This window comes from Patagioenas fasciata, chromosome Z, assembly GCF_037038585.1.
Source record: "Patagioenas fasciata isolate bPatFas1 chromosome Z, bPatFas1.hap1, whole genome shotgun sequence".
NCBI lineage: Eukaryota > Metazoa > Chordata > Aves > Columbiformes > Columbidae > Patagioenas > Patagioenas fasciata.
Genome location: NC_092560.1, coordinates 40,369,959 through 40,387,929, shown reverse-complemented (window position 1 = coordinate 40,387,929; position 17,971 = coordinate 40,369,959). Strand labels below are relative to the sequence as shown.

Genomic DNA, 17,971 nt, shown 5'->3' with positions numbered 1-17,971 from the left:
TGCCTGAATGGGTGCAGACATCCAGCACTGACAGCATCCTTGTTCATTACTGGTATAGTATAGCCATCACTGCTTATATAAACACTGATATCAAATAGACATGCACACTCCAGCTGTAACCCACATGGTGTACTTGCCTTCAAAAATGAGCTTTGCGTCAGCCTTGCCTCTCTCACCCCAAATAATGGAGTCAATAAAGATTGAGTAGAACTGAACTCCATATTTCTGCTATGTTCTTCCTACTTGCCTGCACTTTTCAATGATTCTGTAAATCATTTCTTCCTTGAATGTAGTTTCTGTGTCCAAAAGTAACCCTTACTCCAATAGCATCTCTAAAATGGTACTGCTAGAAGCTTGTCAGGGTTCTTTCTGATGAGGAGAAGAAAGGGGGAAAAACTGAGGGAAACAAAAACATAAATCATCTACTAGAAATCAGCCTTAAAAAATAGAGGTGAAAACTGATTGCACTTTTATTAGTGGCATTCGCTTTCCAGCTAGATCTCTTCCTTGCTTAGTTACAGATATCTGCTATTATATTTGCCCCATTAACTTCAACTAATATAAGCTTGCTTTTATTTTTTTTCCCTTGTCTTTTTTTAATTTTTTTTTTTTTTTTTCTTTTTTTTTAGTAGAGTAGCAGGTTCAAAGCCTCAGCTAACTTAAACCCATTTTCAAGGGATAATTACAACAATTAATATCTGAAAAATAATGAAATGGCAACTCCTAGTGATTACAAGCTTACTTCTAACTAATAATATATTTGGTTTAAAATCACAGTATTACTTTCTTTTCTACATTATTTAATGCAGGATGGCTTTTTGTTGTTGCTGTTGTTATCCTGCTGTAATTAATAGTAGCATGCTGTTGGATCTACCATTATCCCTGTGCTCAAGGAAGCAAACATTTTGGCTGGCAGAGAGCAGACAAAACCCATTTCATGTACAGAAAGCAAATAAAACTTCTCATAGAATATTTTTTTTCCCCTAGGTTTTTTTCTCTCTCTTTTTCATTCCCTGCCCTCCCCCCCCATTTTTTTCTGGTGGGGCAGGTAAGGTGGGAGTGCCATTACAGGGCTTATTGATTTGGGGATTCTACAACAAGCAACCAGGGGGAATTCTGCAATTCTTGCAAATCATATATCCAATCATTATAATGCAGTGCACAGAAAAGCAAGGACAACCAAGGGCTAGAAGGTTTTGCAAAATACAGTGGGACAGCAATCATTGTAACTGTACAAAACTTGCTCTCAACATAACATAACATAAAGGCACCATTGATATCTTTCCCCATTTTTGAAATACTGTAAAAAATTGCTACATATGGCACATAACACATTTGTACATACGTATATTTAATCTATAAAAGTTCTTTTTTCCTTCTGCTTTTTTCTATCAGTGGAATTGCTAAAATAAAATAAATTGTTTAATTTAAAGGTGGAATACTTCATTATATAAAATAAAGTTTTACGTGTGAATCTATGTGTTTTATGTTTTATACAGCAATAGGGTCTTGGTTAGCTATCACACTGGACAACCTTGCTTGCAACTCTTCCGGTGTGGAGAAGCGATTTGCCGGGTTAGTCCTGGTTTCAGCCAGCCGGTAGGCAGCAGCTGGCTCCAGACTGGTCGCTATGGGGTTCAGCATGCTCAGGAACGGTGTATCTTCGCCTATTCTTTCATCTTCAGTTTCAGTCTCAGAGCTGCTGCTCTCAGAACTTGTGTCAGAGTCCACATCCAACCTGCTGGAAATGTGGCCATTGGGCTTTGTTCTTTTGACCCTCCGGCTGTTGGTGAGTTTCTTTAGGGGCTCCTGTGCTGATTCATACTCCTGCGTGGTCTCATACTCCTCGTCTTCCACTATCCGCAGAGGACTAGGTGGCAAGCTGTTGGTCTCATGGGTGACATTGTGGTGGAAAGAATTGAACTGCTGAAGATGGTGGTTGTACTTCTCACGTAACTGTGGTGGGGTCACCAGGAGCAGTGGTCGCTCCTCTTCTATGAAGGGACTCACCGCCACCGAAGGGATGGAGATGGTTAAGCTGGAAGCCAGTGGTGACATTTTGGAGGGGGGGGAACTGGGAGAAGTTGGAGTGTGGAAATCAACAGGTGACATGCGAGCTGGTGTGGTCATAGCTGAGACATACCTGAAGAAAAGAGATGCAAAAAAGTTGCAAACACAGAAGCGGTGTTGACATGTGGACACAGCTGCTCATGTGGACTGGGAGGGAAAAGGCACGAATCCTTTAAGAGCTCCAGCATCTTCACACAGGGAAGACTTTCCACTTTTTCACACTTTCCTGTTGCTATTAATCCTACAAAATCACTAACTTCTGGGACTTTGGGCAAAAGCGTTTGAGAGCAGGAAGAACATGCAAAACTTGCAGGTCTGTTTTGCCTTGGAAGAGCCATGGAGATGCTCCAAGTTATTTGCCAGAATAACTTCCTGGAATGAATCCCGGAATGAGATTCCGAGACTGCCAGAAACAAAATGCATTTTAAGTATTTTCTTAAAAGGAAAATGGTTGGTGCACTTCTGGCAGGATTTGACCAGAACCTAGGGTGCATGGAAACAGACAGGAGGAGAGAAAGGAAGGGAACTGAGGGACGGACCTCTTGGGGATTCACCCTTTTCTGGCAATCAGTGTCTCAGGTTAAGGAAGAAAGCAAAATTTGGACAAAATCTGGAGCCAGATTCTTCTAACTTTAATCACTGGGGGTAGTCACAGGAGCTTTGTGCTGCTCCACTCCTGGGGTGCTCGTTACACTGGCTGGTAGGTTTATCTACAAAGAAACACGAAACATTGTTTGTCCTTGAGTAGGAACAAATGCTGACGGAGAGGACTGTCTGGCCTACTGTTCCTGATGGCTCTGCAAAATTTGTCCCTGTAATTAATTAAATTAATTAAAATTTGTTTCTGTAGGAAGGGTAGTGGTCAAAGGTGATTTCTGAAAACAAAACTCAGGTGACAGTATAGAGCTTGTCACAAAGGAAGAGGACAAAAATTATGAAAGTCTCAGCTGGTTTGAATCAGTGGAGCTCCATAAGATGCTCCATGAAGTCATGAAGATTCATGCCAGGTGAGGAACTGGCTGAAACGTCCTGATCAAGGGCACAGTGCCCAGCATGACATTTTGCATAGTTTGGCTTTGTTTTGTTCTCATCCTAAGTTCACCTGCCTGAATTTCATCTATGTACAAACTTAAAATCTTTCTAAACTCCACCTCTTACACAGACCCATTGAGAAAAATTATATGGCTATGATTGATGAAGTTATTTAATTTTTCATTAGTGAAATAAATAAATAAATCTGAATCCAACTTTCTCATCCAATCTATGACTCAGTTGCATGTATTACACTTGATTAAAACAGAGTTATTGATAAAAGAGAAAGTGGGACAGAACCTGAACTGACGTGTAGTAGAGTAGATTGATTTCAGTAGGGGCACATTGATTTACATCAACCAATGAACAGGAAAAAAAAATAAAGCTGGAGTTATGCATGGGAATTAACAAAGTTAGTTGCTCTTGAGAGCAAAGGGCAATTAATAAGTTTGTGGACTTTACAAATTAAGTAATTCCTTATTTTTCCTTCCATGAGTGAACTTTTAATCCCTTTCAGATTTTTAAGTAGTCATTATCTGAAAAACTGAAGCTTTTCTACTTCCTTAGCTGGTACAGTGCTGGACATACATCTTTTCGACACACTGAATTTTAGCTAAACTGGTTCAGTTAATGGACTATGTTAGTTAAATGTGGTTAGCATACTATGCATGTTTCCATCAGTGTCAAGTTACTCATACTGGTGGTTGTGCATTCACACATTTCTGGTGTAATTCTCCCACACCATAATGGAACAGTGCTAACAAGTTGCTGTTCATGATGCAGCTCTAGCCCATCCTGAAAGGAAGGCTAAAAGGTGATAGATTTATCTTCATGGCCAACAAGAGCTAAGCTGTGCTGGCTCAGTGAAAGGGGATCAGAGTGTATCCATGGTCAGCCAACAAGCATTAACTAGTTACATGCTGCCAATTTCATAATGTAGTCTGGTCTTTCATGCAGAGTTGGTGTTTTTTTTTTTTTATTTTCTCTCCTGTAAGACAGATAGGGACTTTCTAAAATATAGGTGCTAGGGTCCTCTGCTTGTGCAAACAGGTGTCAGGGTATGAGGTCCAACAAAGGGACGGGGTAACACAAAAGAACTCATGATGTCTATTCTATTTCATTTCAAAATCGTAAAATAGTTGGGGTCTGGAGGGTGAAGGGAGCACAGCCTTGATCTACCAATTGACAGCACAGCAACATTGGATGGCTTCAGGAAGTAATTTGTAAGCTGGTACATTCCTTTATGTTTCAGAGTAATTTCTAGTTGCAAATAACTCCCATTTTCCCCCTTATATTCACACACACACACAACTCTTCTCAGAAATAATCTGTCGTGTATTTCCTACTTGCTAAAAATAGATGAGGCTTAATTTAATTCCCAGGGAACTAACTTCTGCATTCAAAAGTCACAGTTCTTCAGGCACAGACTAGACCATCAATGCCTGGTGAATTATCACAGAAATGATGCTGCTTTTCACCTCTGGCATAATTTTCTGAAAACACAAAAGTTGCCATAATGTATTCTTTCTTCTCATTGAAACAGAAAGGCATGTGCTCCTTTCCTCCCTGCCCTAAAATCTAAACAGCTCATATCCGAATGATGCTCTGGGTGTGTCCCAGGCAATGCAGGAGGACAGCAAGAATGGTCTTCACTTTTCACATGCAGATGCTCAAATATACTAAGCTGTAATACTCACCACTGGCAGGCACGTGGCCCTGCGTCCTGTATGGTTCCCAGGCAAGAGATGATGTGGTATTTATTGCTGTAGGTTCTGGTCCAGCAAAGCACTTAAGCACACACTGAACTCTACCTGTGTAAGTAATTTTGCTGACTTCAATGAGGTCGCTTGCACAATTAAAAGTTAACCTTGCTGAAATGCTCTGCTGGATTGGGGCCATGGCTGTTTATGTCATGTGTGCCACACATCTTGAAATTAAATTCCATAGTAAATAACAGTTAACTTTGCTATAAGGAGAGAGCCAGTTCGCTATCTTTAGTGGTCCTACAGGCCTCATTTAGACACCCTTCAGCTGTGGTGCCTTATCCCACTGCTAAGCGGTTGTTCTTTGTGTAACAGAGTGAGTACCACAAAAATGGCTTTTGCTGTACTTGCACATTCATTTTTCTGGAAACCACAATTTGTCTCCTACACAACTCGGTCTCCTGGGGGATTGCCTGGCTGCATTTTTGACATCACAGACATCCCATGGGATCAAATCCCTCCTGATTTACAATGCTCATAAAATTGTTCTGGTAATCCTTTGTTTCCCATTTCTTCTGCCTCTGATTGTTGGTAGCAAACCTCTGTTTACATGTCTTGTGTCTTCTCAGGTTTTTTTTTGTTACTCTGGGGCCAACCCATGCTCTTGAGATAAAATCCTAGCCTAAAGTTGAAAATACATTTTCAATAAAAGTTTTCATGCAACTGATGCACTTCAAGGCAGACCTTAGGTACTGATGAACCAGAGAAAAAGGCATTTTGTTGGAAATCTCCTGGCCAGCTTTATTTCTAACTATGCCTGATTTAATAATGAACTGGGCTCTTCTGGTTTGAACTTTGTGTTCCTTGCTTTTACTTAATAAAGGGTCAAGGGGAATTTTTAAAGAAGATAACAGGTTTAGAAACTGGAATCTCCCAGAAAGTAAGTGTTGGCAGAATTCCTATACTGCTTAGGAGTCCTTAGTGTTTTCCTCCTATGGATGAGTACATTGCGTTCTCCCCACCTTTTGTGTCTCACAAAATCCCTCAGTTTTCTCACTTCTTCTTTTAAGAAACCGATAATTAGGCAAAAAACTGTTTTTACTTTAAATGGAAATTTCTGAAAAATTACTTCGTGCAGCTTATCCAAATGTGAACTGCTGGCTGTCAGGAATAAATCCAGCAGAGGCAAGAAGGGAAGAAATACTTTTGGTAGACTTTGAACCACAACCAAGCTCTCCACCTTTACAAATGAGGAGGTGCATGGCCTACATGAAAAGCTGCACGGCTGGGTTTTCTCCTGTGCTCCCAAGCTTTGAAACCGTCTGGGAACACCAGGACTTGCCAGCTGAAAGCAATGGGTGGTATGTCCTACCTTTCACTGTGAGGAGAGTCTCGGTAGGAGTCAGGTGTCTCTCTTGCATGCTGGAGGAAGCTGTTGCCTTCCCGTGGCCCGCTGATGCCATTGAGGCGGCCCCGGGGCCCTGCTGGGCTGGTGTGCCTGCTGTTCTCCACAGAGGAGCTGACAAGTACTGAGTGGCTTTCAGAGAGAATGCTTTCAGTCTGGCCATTACTCCAGCTGGAGAGCAGCAACCAGGAAAGGAGAAGAAGAGAAGGAAGTGTGAGAGGGTGCTTCAGATTCAAATACAGGTGAGCAGAAGTTTAGCCAGGGAAAGAAAGGGCTCCCGCATTGCTCAGGATGTGCAGCATAACCTTCAGGTTGGTAACTGGGGCTTCAGAATTTTGTGAATTACATGAATCCACATGCATCATGACAATTTTGCATATGTGGATAAAAGGAGAGGGAAGAAGGGCTTTCCAGTCACCACAACTGTCACTGATTGAGCAATTTCCATATATTAAAATTCACTGTAACAATATTGTAATGTCATTCAGTCAATAAAGCTCTTTGTAAATCCCTGGAAAAATAATTAGTTAGGTGACATGACATCAAATATTGTCAGTCTTAAAATGAAAACAATATGAAGGCAGCATAGATTTTTCTTTTCTTTTTTTTTTTTTTTTTTTACACTTCTTTTCTGTTTTGCAAGAGCAACATATCAGATATTACAGGTACTGTTTGTCTTCCCCCTCCAGTACCTGTGGCTGGGTGTCCGGGTGACTGTCACAGAGTGATGTGTTGTTGAGGTGTAGTGACTTGTAGAAAATGACGTCTCGGTTTCTCGCTCCATGACATGTTCGCTGGAGATTACGTTTTTTGAAATGTACTGCTGAAAAAAAAACAGACAAACCTCAGGTTTACAAACTGTAATTCACAGCACACTTGCAGACATTTCCAATCCCTTCCCCTCTCCCCCGTAGTTGCAATTTTTTCACATGTACCCAAGCACAAACTTCATCAGTTTAATACAGGCAGAAACTGACACACTAGAGCACCTTTATGTACACCTCTGCATAGACACCCTACGTAAACTCAAAGTAGTAGGAAACAAATGAGGAGATTAGTAAAGCTCTGCATCCTAATCAGGCTACAAACAACATAAAAATTTAACAAGGAAATGAGTCTTTGAGGATAGAGATCTGGAAAGTCAACCTCTCCTTTACTACTGGATACACCAAACCCACTATTCTCTGATGGAGAAGACAGGAGTAGTTAGCAGTAGCAATTTTTCATCACAGGATAAGAATCTGGGCAGGAAAGGGCTATTTTCAGTGCCCATGGATGTATCACCAAGTCAGGGAACGATCTGCAGAATTGGCCAAAGCCTCCTGAGATGTGGCTCGGAGGTGTGCAGTGCCCAGCCTCCCAGATTGCTTTCATCTGGAGACTCTCCAGTCCTGTTGCTGGTAGAAGTCTCTGTTTTCCTCAGTGGAGAATCCTGGTTTCCCCTCTCTTAAAGGGGATTTAGGTCTTTGAGGGGAGATATTGAAAGCTGAGCTCCTGTGGAAAGGTGTCACAGCTATAACCAAGGTCAGTGGGAGTGCTGCCATTGACTTAGCAGAGCCAGGGCTCACTCCTGCAAGGAACTGTCATGAATATGTACAGTGATAGTTGGTGCAGGAGAGTGGGGATGGCTCAAGGTGGTGGGAAGCTGATGTTTGCTCTGGGCATCAGGCTTCCCCAGGAAAGGGAGGAGAGGTGGAAGCAGCTACAGGCAGCATGAGTACTGGCCTCTGAGACCAAGGGCCTCGGCCAAGGGGTTAGTTGAAGAGCAAGTCTCTGCTCTGCTCTGGTCTGAAAAATGGCTGGAGGATGCTGGTGGAATATCTGCCACAGTCCCATCTCCTCAGCCACTCCTACTGTCTAGGTGAGATCTTCATTCAGACTTCTAAACCTGAGTTCATGATGTCACATTCCCAATTTGAGGGAGCTGTCCCTGCTCACCAACCATCAGGCCAAGGGCAGTAGGAAGAGCAAGACAGTGTTTGAAGAAATTGATCCCTACAGTGCTTAACCCTGCTGTAGAGCTGTTAGTATCATTTCTTAGGTGTTTTTCTTGTTTTTGGTGTCCTAGATCCAGAGGCACAGCTCCAGCATTGCGGCATGCCTCAGTAAACTGGTCATCTGCAGAAACGTATCTCATTTTACTGCATATTTTTTGTGAAGTCGCTAATTGTTTTTGGGTGGAGAAAGCCTGCAGCAGGTAGGAGTTTAAAAGCCTTGGGTGAACTTTGCTGTGTCACTGTCAGCCTAGGCTGAAATGCGGGTAGTGAAACCTACATTCACCAGCTGGACATTATCTGGCGGCGGGTTGTGCTGGTGCGGCCCATTGGCCATGTTCATCACATTGTTCCTTTCCGAGCGCAGGCTCTGCCGAAGGCGATCGTGCAGCTTTTTCCTCTGCTTCCTGTGCGTGAAACATAGAAACAATTTCAAAAGACAAAGGGAAAGCAGCTGCACCTTTTAGCATGTTGAGGATGATAATAGCATAACATCACTTTTTTTTTTTTTTCCAGCACTTTCCCTGCCACTGGAAGATCTCAGAGTAACTCCGAAGACTACAGGTCTAATTGCAGCTGGAGCTGTGAGGACCTGCAGAGGGGGAAAGATGTATGGGAACTCTGCCAGGAGTCAGCAGGCCACAGAGGGATGGGGAAAAGTGTGAGGAAGAGTGAAAGCTTTTCTAAGCCACGCTCTCTCTTAGGAGGAGAAGTTTTCTGCACTCAGAAGGGAGGAGATTTTAACTCAGACACCTTGCCATCCTCACCACGGCCACAGCCACGTTTCTAACAGCCCACCGGGTTACACTTCTTGATTCACCACAGGGAGCCCAGCTGGCTTTGCCTCAGGGTTTTTTTGCCACCATTGTGATATTTCAGCTGCACTTCTTTTTAATGGGATTTGTCCTATGCCTTAACAGTGCACTCCAAATACAACATGTTAAAGAAGTGAAGGGTGCAGATGAAGTGAGTGAGTGTATGAGGTATGCCTGAGCCTGCAGCCATCCCAGCAGCTCTTGAAGGTTTTGTTACAGTAACATAAGATTAACTCTGATAACCAAGAGGGTGCCAGGGCTGCTAATGCATTCATTAGAACCATCCATCAGTGACATGCAATAATGGCATGGTCTTTGGTTGACATGGATGCTTCTCAGCTACTCATTCCCAAGTTGCTAATCCTTTCAGCTCTCCACAAGATAAGTTTTCAGGAGATCATTACAAGCTATCCATAACAAAACTTGCAGCACAATAAAAACCTAGCACTGTGAAGGCCATGCAAAATGCACTATATAGAACACCAAAATAAATAGCTGGGAAAAGAGCTATTCGATTTCAGACTTAATTTATCAATATTCCCCAGTTTTGTCTGATTATACTGGAGAACTTCCACCATCCTGCCACAGAATCCTGGGACATGGAGGGAGGATACAGGTTGCAATGCACTGCTGAGTGTTTATGAACTTGGCTGTAGCAAGAGCTAAAATACACACAGTTCCCCAAGCCTTATGCAAAAGTGCAGATAGTTTTGGCAGGGTAGGACAGTGTAAGATATAATAACTTTCAATGCTGTTTTGAACTCAGCAGGACTGTTCCAAGCTTTCCAAACAGAAGAGGGGACAGAAAACAATAAATATGTTGAAGCTTCATAACAAGGAAAGCTTAAAGACAAAGAAAATATGACACACAGCATTTTACATATTTTCTCTGTGTGTATGTGCCTGGACAGTGGAAGATGTTTAATTTATGTCACTTCACATGAATGGTATAAGCAGACATGGCTTGGCGTTTGGAGGATAACCAGGCATGATCTTAAGACACACAAGTGGTAAAGGTGGATGGAGAGTGCAGTGCGAGCAGCTACCCAAAGACCTGCCTGGTCTGAGAATCCACACAGACAAGGGTTTTATTTGATCTCACAGCACCTCTTCATGAGACCTTGGAGACCTTTGGAGATGAGGGCAACTCAAGGTCCCTGACATGGTTGAGAAGGTGGGTTCTAGAGGGAGTTTGAGTTCATCATCTGTGGGTCTGAGATCCTAGCATGTGCTGCTCAGGAATCTGTCCCTAGCAAACTACATTACTTCCCACCTTTGGTCATCAATGTATTTGCATTTTTCATGCTTCCATTTGTGCCATTTGTCCTCTAGTGAAAGAACACCAACTAAAAAAAAGAAATTGCTCTAGAAAATTGAGAAAAAGAACAATGGGAAAGCTAATGTGTACTTCATCTATTCTGAGAAGCCTTTCCGTTAACATGAAAGAGTTGCAAATAAGCACCTCTGAAAGACGACTTAGTGTTGCAAGATGCCTTAGCATTTGAACAGCAGTATCTCTTGAAGGGAGATCAACAAGATTTAAGCCATTGCATTTTATTTAGTGTGTTCTCCTAATGTAATTCCAGGATTTCCCCTGGTTTCCAGGTTTTCCCCTATTAGGAGGAAAGAGTATGCAGGGAACATCTCAGAGATAGCAGTCTGGCATCACTGCAGCATTTGGAGGGCCATGAACTGGCAGCTCAATTTTGCTCTGATCAGCTGTGTTTGAAAACATTTCACTTTTGGCTGGCAGTGATTGCTGATGTCTGGGACAAATTGTGACAAAGCATACAGACCCCTGATGGATTTTGGGGCTCTTTATATAGGAAACTATACTTCAGGACCCTGATTAAATATTTATTGAAATTAATGGGGATGTCTTGGCTTATTTCAATGAACTTTGGACGATGAAAGATATTAATCTGCCCTGGCTTGCTAGTTACCATTTCTAAAAGCAGTAATTGATCTGATTCTTTATTGCTGTTTCAGTTGTTCCCCACTGACCACTGGCACAAGGTTGCGGGTAGAAGCAGCACATGTGTGTGGCTGGACTCTCACTGAGGGAGGCAAATTATTCCCCTCCTCCCTCCCTTCTAACACATCCATTACTGGTGGGACTTATAAGGAAAAACAACAACCCAACTGTCAATCAGGCCCTGTAGCAGTAAATCAGGTTTATGCAAATGTGGAAGATTTATGACAAGCATTTTCTGTGTTTTGGTGAGGAGATTTTTAAGAGCAGTCAGAAGTTTTGGCAGCACAAATCCTGCTGATTTTCAGTGTAATTTATGGTCCAGAGTGCCTCATGCGTGTTTGAGAGTTGCCCACAGCAAGTAACAGACTCACAGAATGCATTTAAGTGTCTAGTTTTGCATTGGGAGCACTTTGATGTTCAGTTCTTTGGCCTTTGGTGTTTAGTAACTTCTAGAACCGTTAATCTTACCTCAAGTACAAACAAACTAGGCTGATGTGTAAAATTTATTGCTGGAGAGCAACATGATTCCAGTGTTTGGGTTTGTTCCTTTCCAGCTGGAGAAACCAGCTGGAATGGGTGATAGACTAAGAATTGCAAGTCAGTGAAATTCACTCAAGTCACATTTGAAGGGTGAGAAACCTTTCAGATGCTGGTCTTATTTTTGCACTGCTGATGAACATGGAGACCTGCACCCATCTGGCTTGGACTAGAGCACCCTGGCCACGTGTTTGTCTCTTCAGCTCAGCTTTGGAGAAACCCAGACACAACCTTATGCTCAGAGGAGTAGAAGCTAAAGTCAACTAGGAAGGCCCTGATCAACAACCACAGATATTAAAAAAAAAAAAAATAAAAGTTTACTTGGTTTTGCAGTAGGCCACCACACACATGATGCCAACTACTAGAAGAGCAATGCAAATGCCAGTTATGGTCAGCACCCGTTTCTGGTACAGTTCCTCAGCTTCTAAAAAGGGATAAAAACAGATAAGGTCACAACATGAAGGATGGCTGGGCAAGGAGCACACAGTCAACAGCTGGCATGCTACAAACCACCGCACAGATTCACAGAGCCACACTGAAACACAGGCACCACACTTCAGGCAGACTCATTATCGACTGCAAGGAGAACAGGACTACACCATAAGCTCTTAACATAGTACTGGGGATGAGTGGTCATATGTACAATTACAGTCAAAAGAAACCGGGTTTTGTTTTGTTGTTTGTTTGGGTTTTTTTTGTTTAAGTCAACAAGGATAATATATCTAAGAAACAACTCCACAATTGACAAACACTCAGCATTTTCTGGAAATAAAAAAGGAATGCACTAAGGTAATAAAATGAACTTGCAAATGCTTTGGAAGTTTTACTCTGCAAAGACAGCTTGAATGAAGGCAATTTTTATGGTACTTGAGATAAACCTTTTTTTTTTTTTGGTTTGTTATCATATCCAATGTCCCTCTGCCCCCATGTCAATTTATATCGCAGTTGTCTTTACAGGGTAGATTTCAAAATATCATTCTACATTTGAGACAAGAGCTTGGCTTGTAATTATATCTCCAATGGAAATTCAGACAGGTTTTGAGCTCTGATCATAAAGTTTGGGCTCTTTCCTCAGTACTCCTCCAAAAGCACAGCAATATCAACAACCATCAGTGTCTTGTATCAGAGAAATGGTGGGTTTCTACTTGTATCTCTTTGTGTCCAACAAAGGAACTCCTCTATCTAGAGTGGCAGCTTGCTCAGTGATGACAATTTATTACTGATCTCATTCATCAGAGATATTTCACTATTAAAAAGATACTAGCAGCACTGGTGATGTTTGTGTTGGAGCTACCCATGCATTCTAGCCTTGCTCATGGTTGGCAGAGAGCATCACTGCATGCTGTGCTGGGGAAACATTATGTAATAAGCACTGAAACGGAGGTGTGTTCTCTGCTGACGATTTATGGACGTGGGTCTGTATTCCTGCTTTTAGGACAAAAATGGTTACCTAGGTTTTATCAAGTCATATTTTTGATTAAGCAGACAGTCCAGAAAACTTTCCATGGAGGATCCAGATCAGAAGGTAGTCTTAGGTCAGACTGTATTATTGACCACAGTCAGAATACCAGCAGGTGATTAAAAATAAATGGATGAATTAAAGCTGCACAGTTCAGCACTATCTTTGGGATGAATGCTAGCATTATCGCTGTTGGAAGGGACTTGTATGAACATAAAAGATCTGTGGGGCAATTCATCAGGAGGTACAGATATGCACAATGGTCCCTCACATGTGCCATGAGTCCCTGTTCAAGCTCAGGCACCTAAATTATGTGGTGTCATAAACGCTGTGCCAGTTGAGGAGAAAATGCTCCCTAGGACAGAGGGAGCAGTCATTCCTCCAGTGTGTTTCCTGGGCTCATCTAGTCTAGTTTTAAAGTTGCTGTGGGCAAATGCCAAATATTCTGTTCAACAAACCACAAAGCAAAAAGAAATCTTAATTTCTCTGATACAATGCACCTTACCATGGAACTAATTTGTTCTACAAGCCAAACCACTGTAAATCAAAATACCAGCAAACAGGTCATGAGCACTATCAGATAAAATTAATAGCACTGATTATTAACAAGGGGGGAGAGGTGAGGGAGAAAGTGAGTTTGATAAAACTAGAATGCTGCAAAAACGTATTAAAGAAAACAAAAATATAACTCCAAGAACAGAAAGTCAAAAGACAGAAGGAAGAAAGGGTGGAAAGTCCAAATCAAATGAGGACAAAGAGAAAAAGAGGAAGGTGAAATATAGGCAAAGACAAGGTTAAAGGGTTAAGAAGTCAACTGCAGGCCTCGCATAGCATGCTTGATACTGGAAAAAGCAGAGTGGAGAAATGCTTGGGGACAAAAAAGAAGGCTGAAGCAGAGTGTGAAGGGATTTGTCATACAGCATAACTCCTCGCCTAGGCTAGTTAGTGGCACTTGATCCTCTTCCTTTTTTTACCCCTTCTGAAAGCGCTTATTAGTTAGCCATGGAAATGGTGTATTATGAGGATGTCACAGGAATCGGGAGACTTGCACTAAGCAATTTAAGGGCAAATTTGAAATGCTTTGAAATATTCATTTTTTTTTGTTTATGTTTTGTTTGGTTTGTTTGTTTGCTTTGTTGGCTTGTGAAAGCAAAATGAAAGGGACATATCAAGCCACTTTTCTTGGAGGGGGAGAGGTGGAATAAGATTGATTTGGAGTGGAAACTTCGCTTGTTTGTTAATTTTCAGGGAAATGTTGCACTCATTCAAGAAGTTTACTCCAGGCTGAGGCTGTTCCGAATGAGCCAGGCTGATGGCTCTGCTAAGGCTGTCAGTGGGTTAAGGCTCTTTGCTTGTATGTTGGATGATCCTGGGCTCTCACCCACTGCAGAGGAGAGAGATGCAGTGAGGGAGCAGGGCTGTGGGTGCAGTCCTGAGCAATGCTCCTCCCACATCTACTGGGACTGTAGGTCTTGAAGGGCATGGAGAGGTAAACCTTGGGTCTGCTATCATTGTCTTAATTCTTTCCTGCACACCAGCTTGACGTGGTGTGCATGAACGGCAGTGCAGGCATGCCCTCCCTCAAGCATGCGGGTAATGGCTGCCTGGGAAGGCACATTTGTCTGGGGCAGGTCTTGCCCAGAAATTCAGCCATCTCCCGTGTAAACCTGCCAGCGCTCCCGGCTGACAGGGTCTGGAGTCTGGGATAGCTTGGGTGTCCCGTAGGTGGCAGGGGATGCTGGTGGCTGGGGTGGGACAAGGATCCTGGCCACAGCTCTGCAGGCAGCGTGGTGCCTCAGGGATGAGTCTCAGCCTCTCTGTTTATGGCCAGAAGAGTTTTGTGTAGCAGGGACCAAACATCTGTGAGGCACTTGAGGTTATACCGCCTCTCACCCCAAAACTGCCTTCTCCCTCTGACCAGTGTTAACATTTACAGAGGCAGTTAATGACGTCTAGCCAAATAACATGTGCTGTTTGCCATACTCATCAAAATACCTTGAAAAAAATTAACAGCAACCTTTGGGAAAAACCCATGGACAAGTGTATGCGCAGTGAGAATTTAGAAAAGGTTTTAGGCTATTAAGTATCAAAAATCATTTGAATACATTCCCCCCTCCCCGCAGAATGTAGGAAAATCAAATCAACCTGAGACTTAAGTCAAGATACTAAATCCCTCTATGTGCAGTCTTTTGAACATGTACATTATGTAACTGATTTCATATCACCCTAATTTATACATAATTCATGATATATATGGTCTTAAATTTGCTCTGGTTTAAAGTTTTTCTTCTTACAGGTCCCTGGAGATTTTTAAAACAATTTCATTCCAAGAGGTGGTCCCGCTGGTGTAATTTCATATATAAAGCAAAATTTGCAAGTCAGTTTTTAAAAGGATTTTAATGTAATTCCTTATATGTTCATGTAGCCATATATCTTCTACTACAATCTGATACTTATGAGTTAGAATTAGTATTTTCTTGTGATAATACTAATAACAATAAGCTGGGCTGTGAGAGATTTTTTTAAATTTGGACTTGTAATAAATAGATTTTACACAGTTCACAGCTTAAACTAACAGCATTTAGTGGGGCATTTTTAATAAGAACATGAATGTGTGTGGAATGGATCACTGGCTGGCTGGTCCTTCTCATTTGCTGACAATTTTAGGAGATTCCAAACTAAACCTGACCTGAATTACAAGTTAGCCTGTTCAAGAGAGGCCTAATTTGTATCCCTGATTACTAAATGTTAGTCAGAAGTACAGTCTATTAAAGAAGAGGATTTATCTATTTCTATTATATTTAAGCTGAAATGTAAAAACAGCGCCCACTGCCAAAGTTCTTGGTTGGGTGCAATGTAAGATTTATAATAGGAATACTGAATATATTTGCTGACTTGTGGATCTGCAGTCTAGCCGTAAATCCCTAGTGAAGTTCCCAAATAACTTTCAGTTCACTTCTAATTTACAGACCTAGAAATGAATATAGATGCATATCTTTGAATATGTATATGTATGTATGTATATGTATGTGTGTATGTATATGTATGTGTGTATGTATATGTATGTGTGTATGTATATGTATATGTATATGTATATGTATATGTATATGTATATGTATATGTATATGTATATGTATATGTATATGTATATGTATATGTATATGTATATGTATATGTATATGTATATGACTTACATACCTAGGTGTGGGTTTAGACATAAAACTTTACTTGGAAACCAGAGCTCAAAACTGTAAATGTGCAGAATTTTAAGTGGCTATAATGGTTTATATATATATAAATATATATATATATTTTTTTTTTTAAATAGACTAATTAGTCATTTTGCTTAATGCTTGCTGTGTTTCCAAAATCCAGCAACACTAGAAGAACCTAGCAAAAGCGAATGTCAAAACTAGTCAAAACTACACAGCAGAAAAATGAATGTACAGTATGTTATGATTACTTCAATAATTACTAGAACTCCTTAGGTCTGGAATATCCTAACACAATTATGATTTTTAGTGATCTGATCTCTGCTAACATTTTAACAAGGGTTGTTGTTATAGCTGTATGATCCCTTCTAAAGCACAGAGAAATGGGTTAGGAATTGAAAAGGGGAGGTGGAGAAAAAAAAATCAAAAGAGATTTATCTCTCAGGCTCTAAAATCTGCAGGCTAAAAGGAATGATTGATTGGTCCATACCCATAAATTCAATCCCAAGATGCTCTGCCAATGCAGAAAGTTGACAAAAAAAAAAAAAAAAAGAAAGAAAAAGGAGAAAGTTTCAGAAAAGAACAATACACTGTAGTCAAAATTAAATCACATATGAGAATTATGGCTATTCTGTGTCTGCACATGAAACAGGACAAAGGGGCACGTGGTTATGTGGGCAGTGCTCAACTGCGCCTCTGTAAGCTACATGACCAGACCTTCTGGTAGTGTTACACACAAAAATATGTATGTAGGAATCTCAACAACCACAGTGCAGGGAACACAGCAGGAACCATTAACCCTTAAAGATCTTGAGATAAAGAGGACTATGTCCTGAGGACACCATGTGAAATGAGTGATTGTTTTCAGATGAGACCAGTTTTAAACAGGGATGTTTTACAAGGGGCAGCATTCCTGTGCAAATAGGTCATGTGTTGCCCTCCCTGGCCCTGCTCCAGTGTTGGTATGCAACTCCTTCCCTTTGTGGGCTGTGACCTGGTGGTGGCTGGGACTGTTTGCTCAGCCATGGAAGCCCTTCTCATCTTTGCAAGCTGACTGCAGCAGGGCTCTTGTTTCAGGAAAATGAGGAGCCAGCCCCTTTTCCCCTCCTTGTGGGCCGTATGGCCTTGGCAAAACCACTCGCTGGCCAGATGTAACCTTGGGTGCAGGAGCTGATGGTGTTTACATGCCTAAATTAGCACCCCCAGGTCCCAGCAGCCGGGGGTGAGGAGGAACACAGGTTTCCCCTTGGCAGGTGTCCTAGGAGGCCCTTCCCATGGGCAAACACCATAAGGTGGTAGCTCTCACTTTCCCTGTCCTTGTGTGTTGTGAAATTTAAATCCAATCCTAATATTCTGACCAAATGGATTTTTTATGTAGTTTGTACATATGGGAAATGCCTATTCATTCCTGCCAATCAGTAACGTTTTAAGGGTTAAGTAAGTTGGAATCTATCCAGGTCTCTTCCTAAAGAGCCTGTATTACATGCCTACTGAACACTGCTAACAATATACATTAGTTGCATAACAAGCTTGGTTAAGTCTTCAGTAAAATGAATTACATGCCCATGCATACATATTGGTGTATTTATGCTTGATTATAAGTAAGACCCCTAGCGTGGATGTAATTTAATTTTAGGGGAAGTCATTCATGTAATGCAGTTTCTATTTCAAATAGTGCAAATAGTGCTGGTACTTTAAATGGGAATATATTAGGGCTGGAAGCCCTAACAAGAAAACATGCTGAAGAAACATGCATTGCTTATTCAAAC

At 41.6% G+C, this 17,971-nt stretch overlaps 1 protein-coding gene across 19 annotated transcripts in view; it reads right to left on the bottom strand.

Moving 5' to 3' along the window:
• Positions 1–446: 446 nt before the first annotated feature.
• NRG1 (neuregulin 1) overlaps positions 447–17,971 on the bottom strand; it is a 473,787-nt gene continuing 456,262 nt past the window's right edge. For 12 of the 19 annotated variants that reach the window (XM_071801980.1, XM_071801982.1, XM_071801978.1 and 9 more), the window contains 6 exons: positions 16,693–16,716; positions 11,853–11,955; positions 8,485–8,611; positions 6,903–7,033; positions 6,178–6,381; positions 447–2,143 (listed from right to left, as the gene is read on the bottom strand). In XM_071801980.1, the coding sequence (XP_071658081.1) occupies positions 1,492–2,143; positions 6,178–6,381; positions 6,903–7,033; positions 8,485–8,611; positions 11,853–11,955; positions 16,693–16,716 (1,241 nt within the window). In that variant the 3' untranslated portion in view covers positions 447–1,491. The remainder of the gene's footprint in view (positions 2,144–6,177; positions 6,382–6,902; positions 7,034–8,484; positions 8,612–11,852; positions 11,956–16,692; positions 16,717–17,971) is intronic. The other 7 variants (XM_071801973.1, XM_071801974.1, XM_071801977.1 and 4 more) reach the window with 2 other exon arrangements.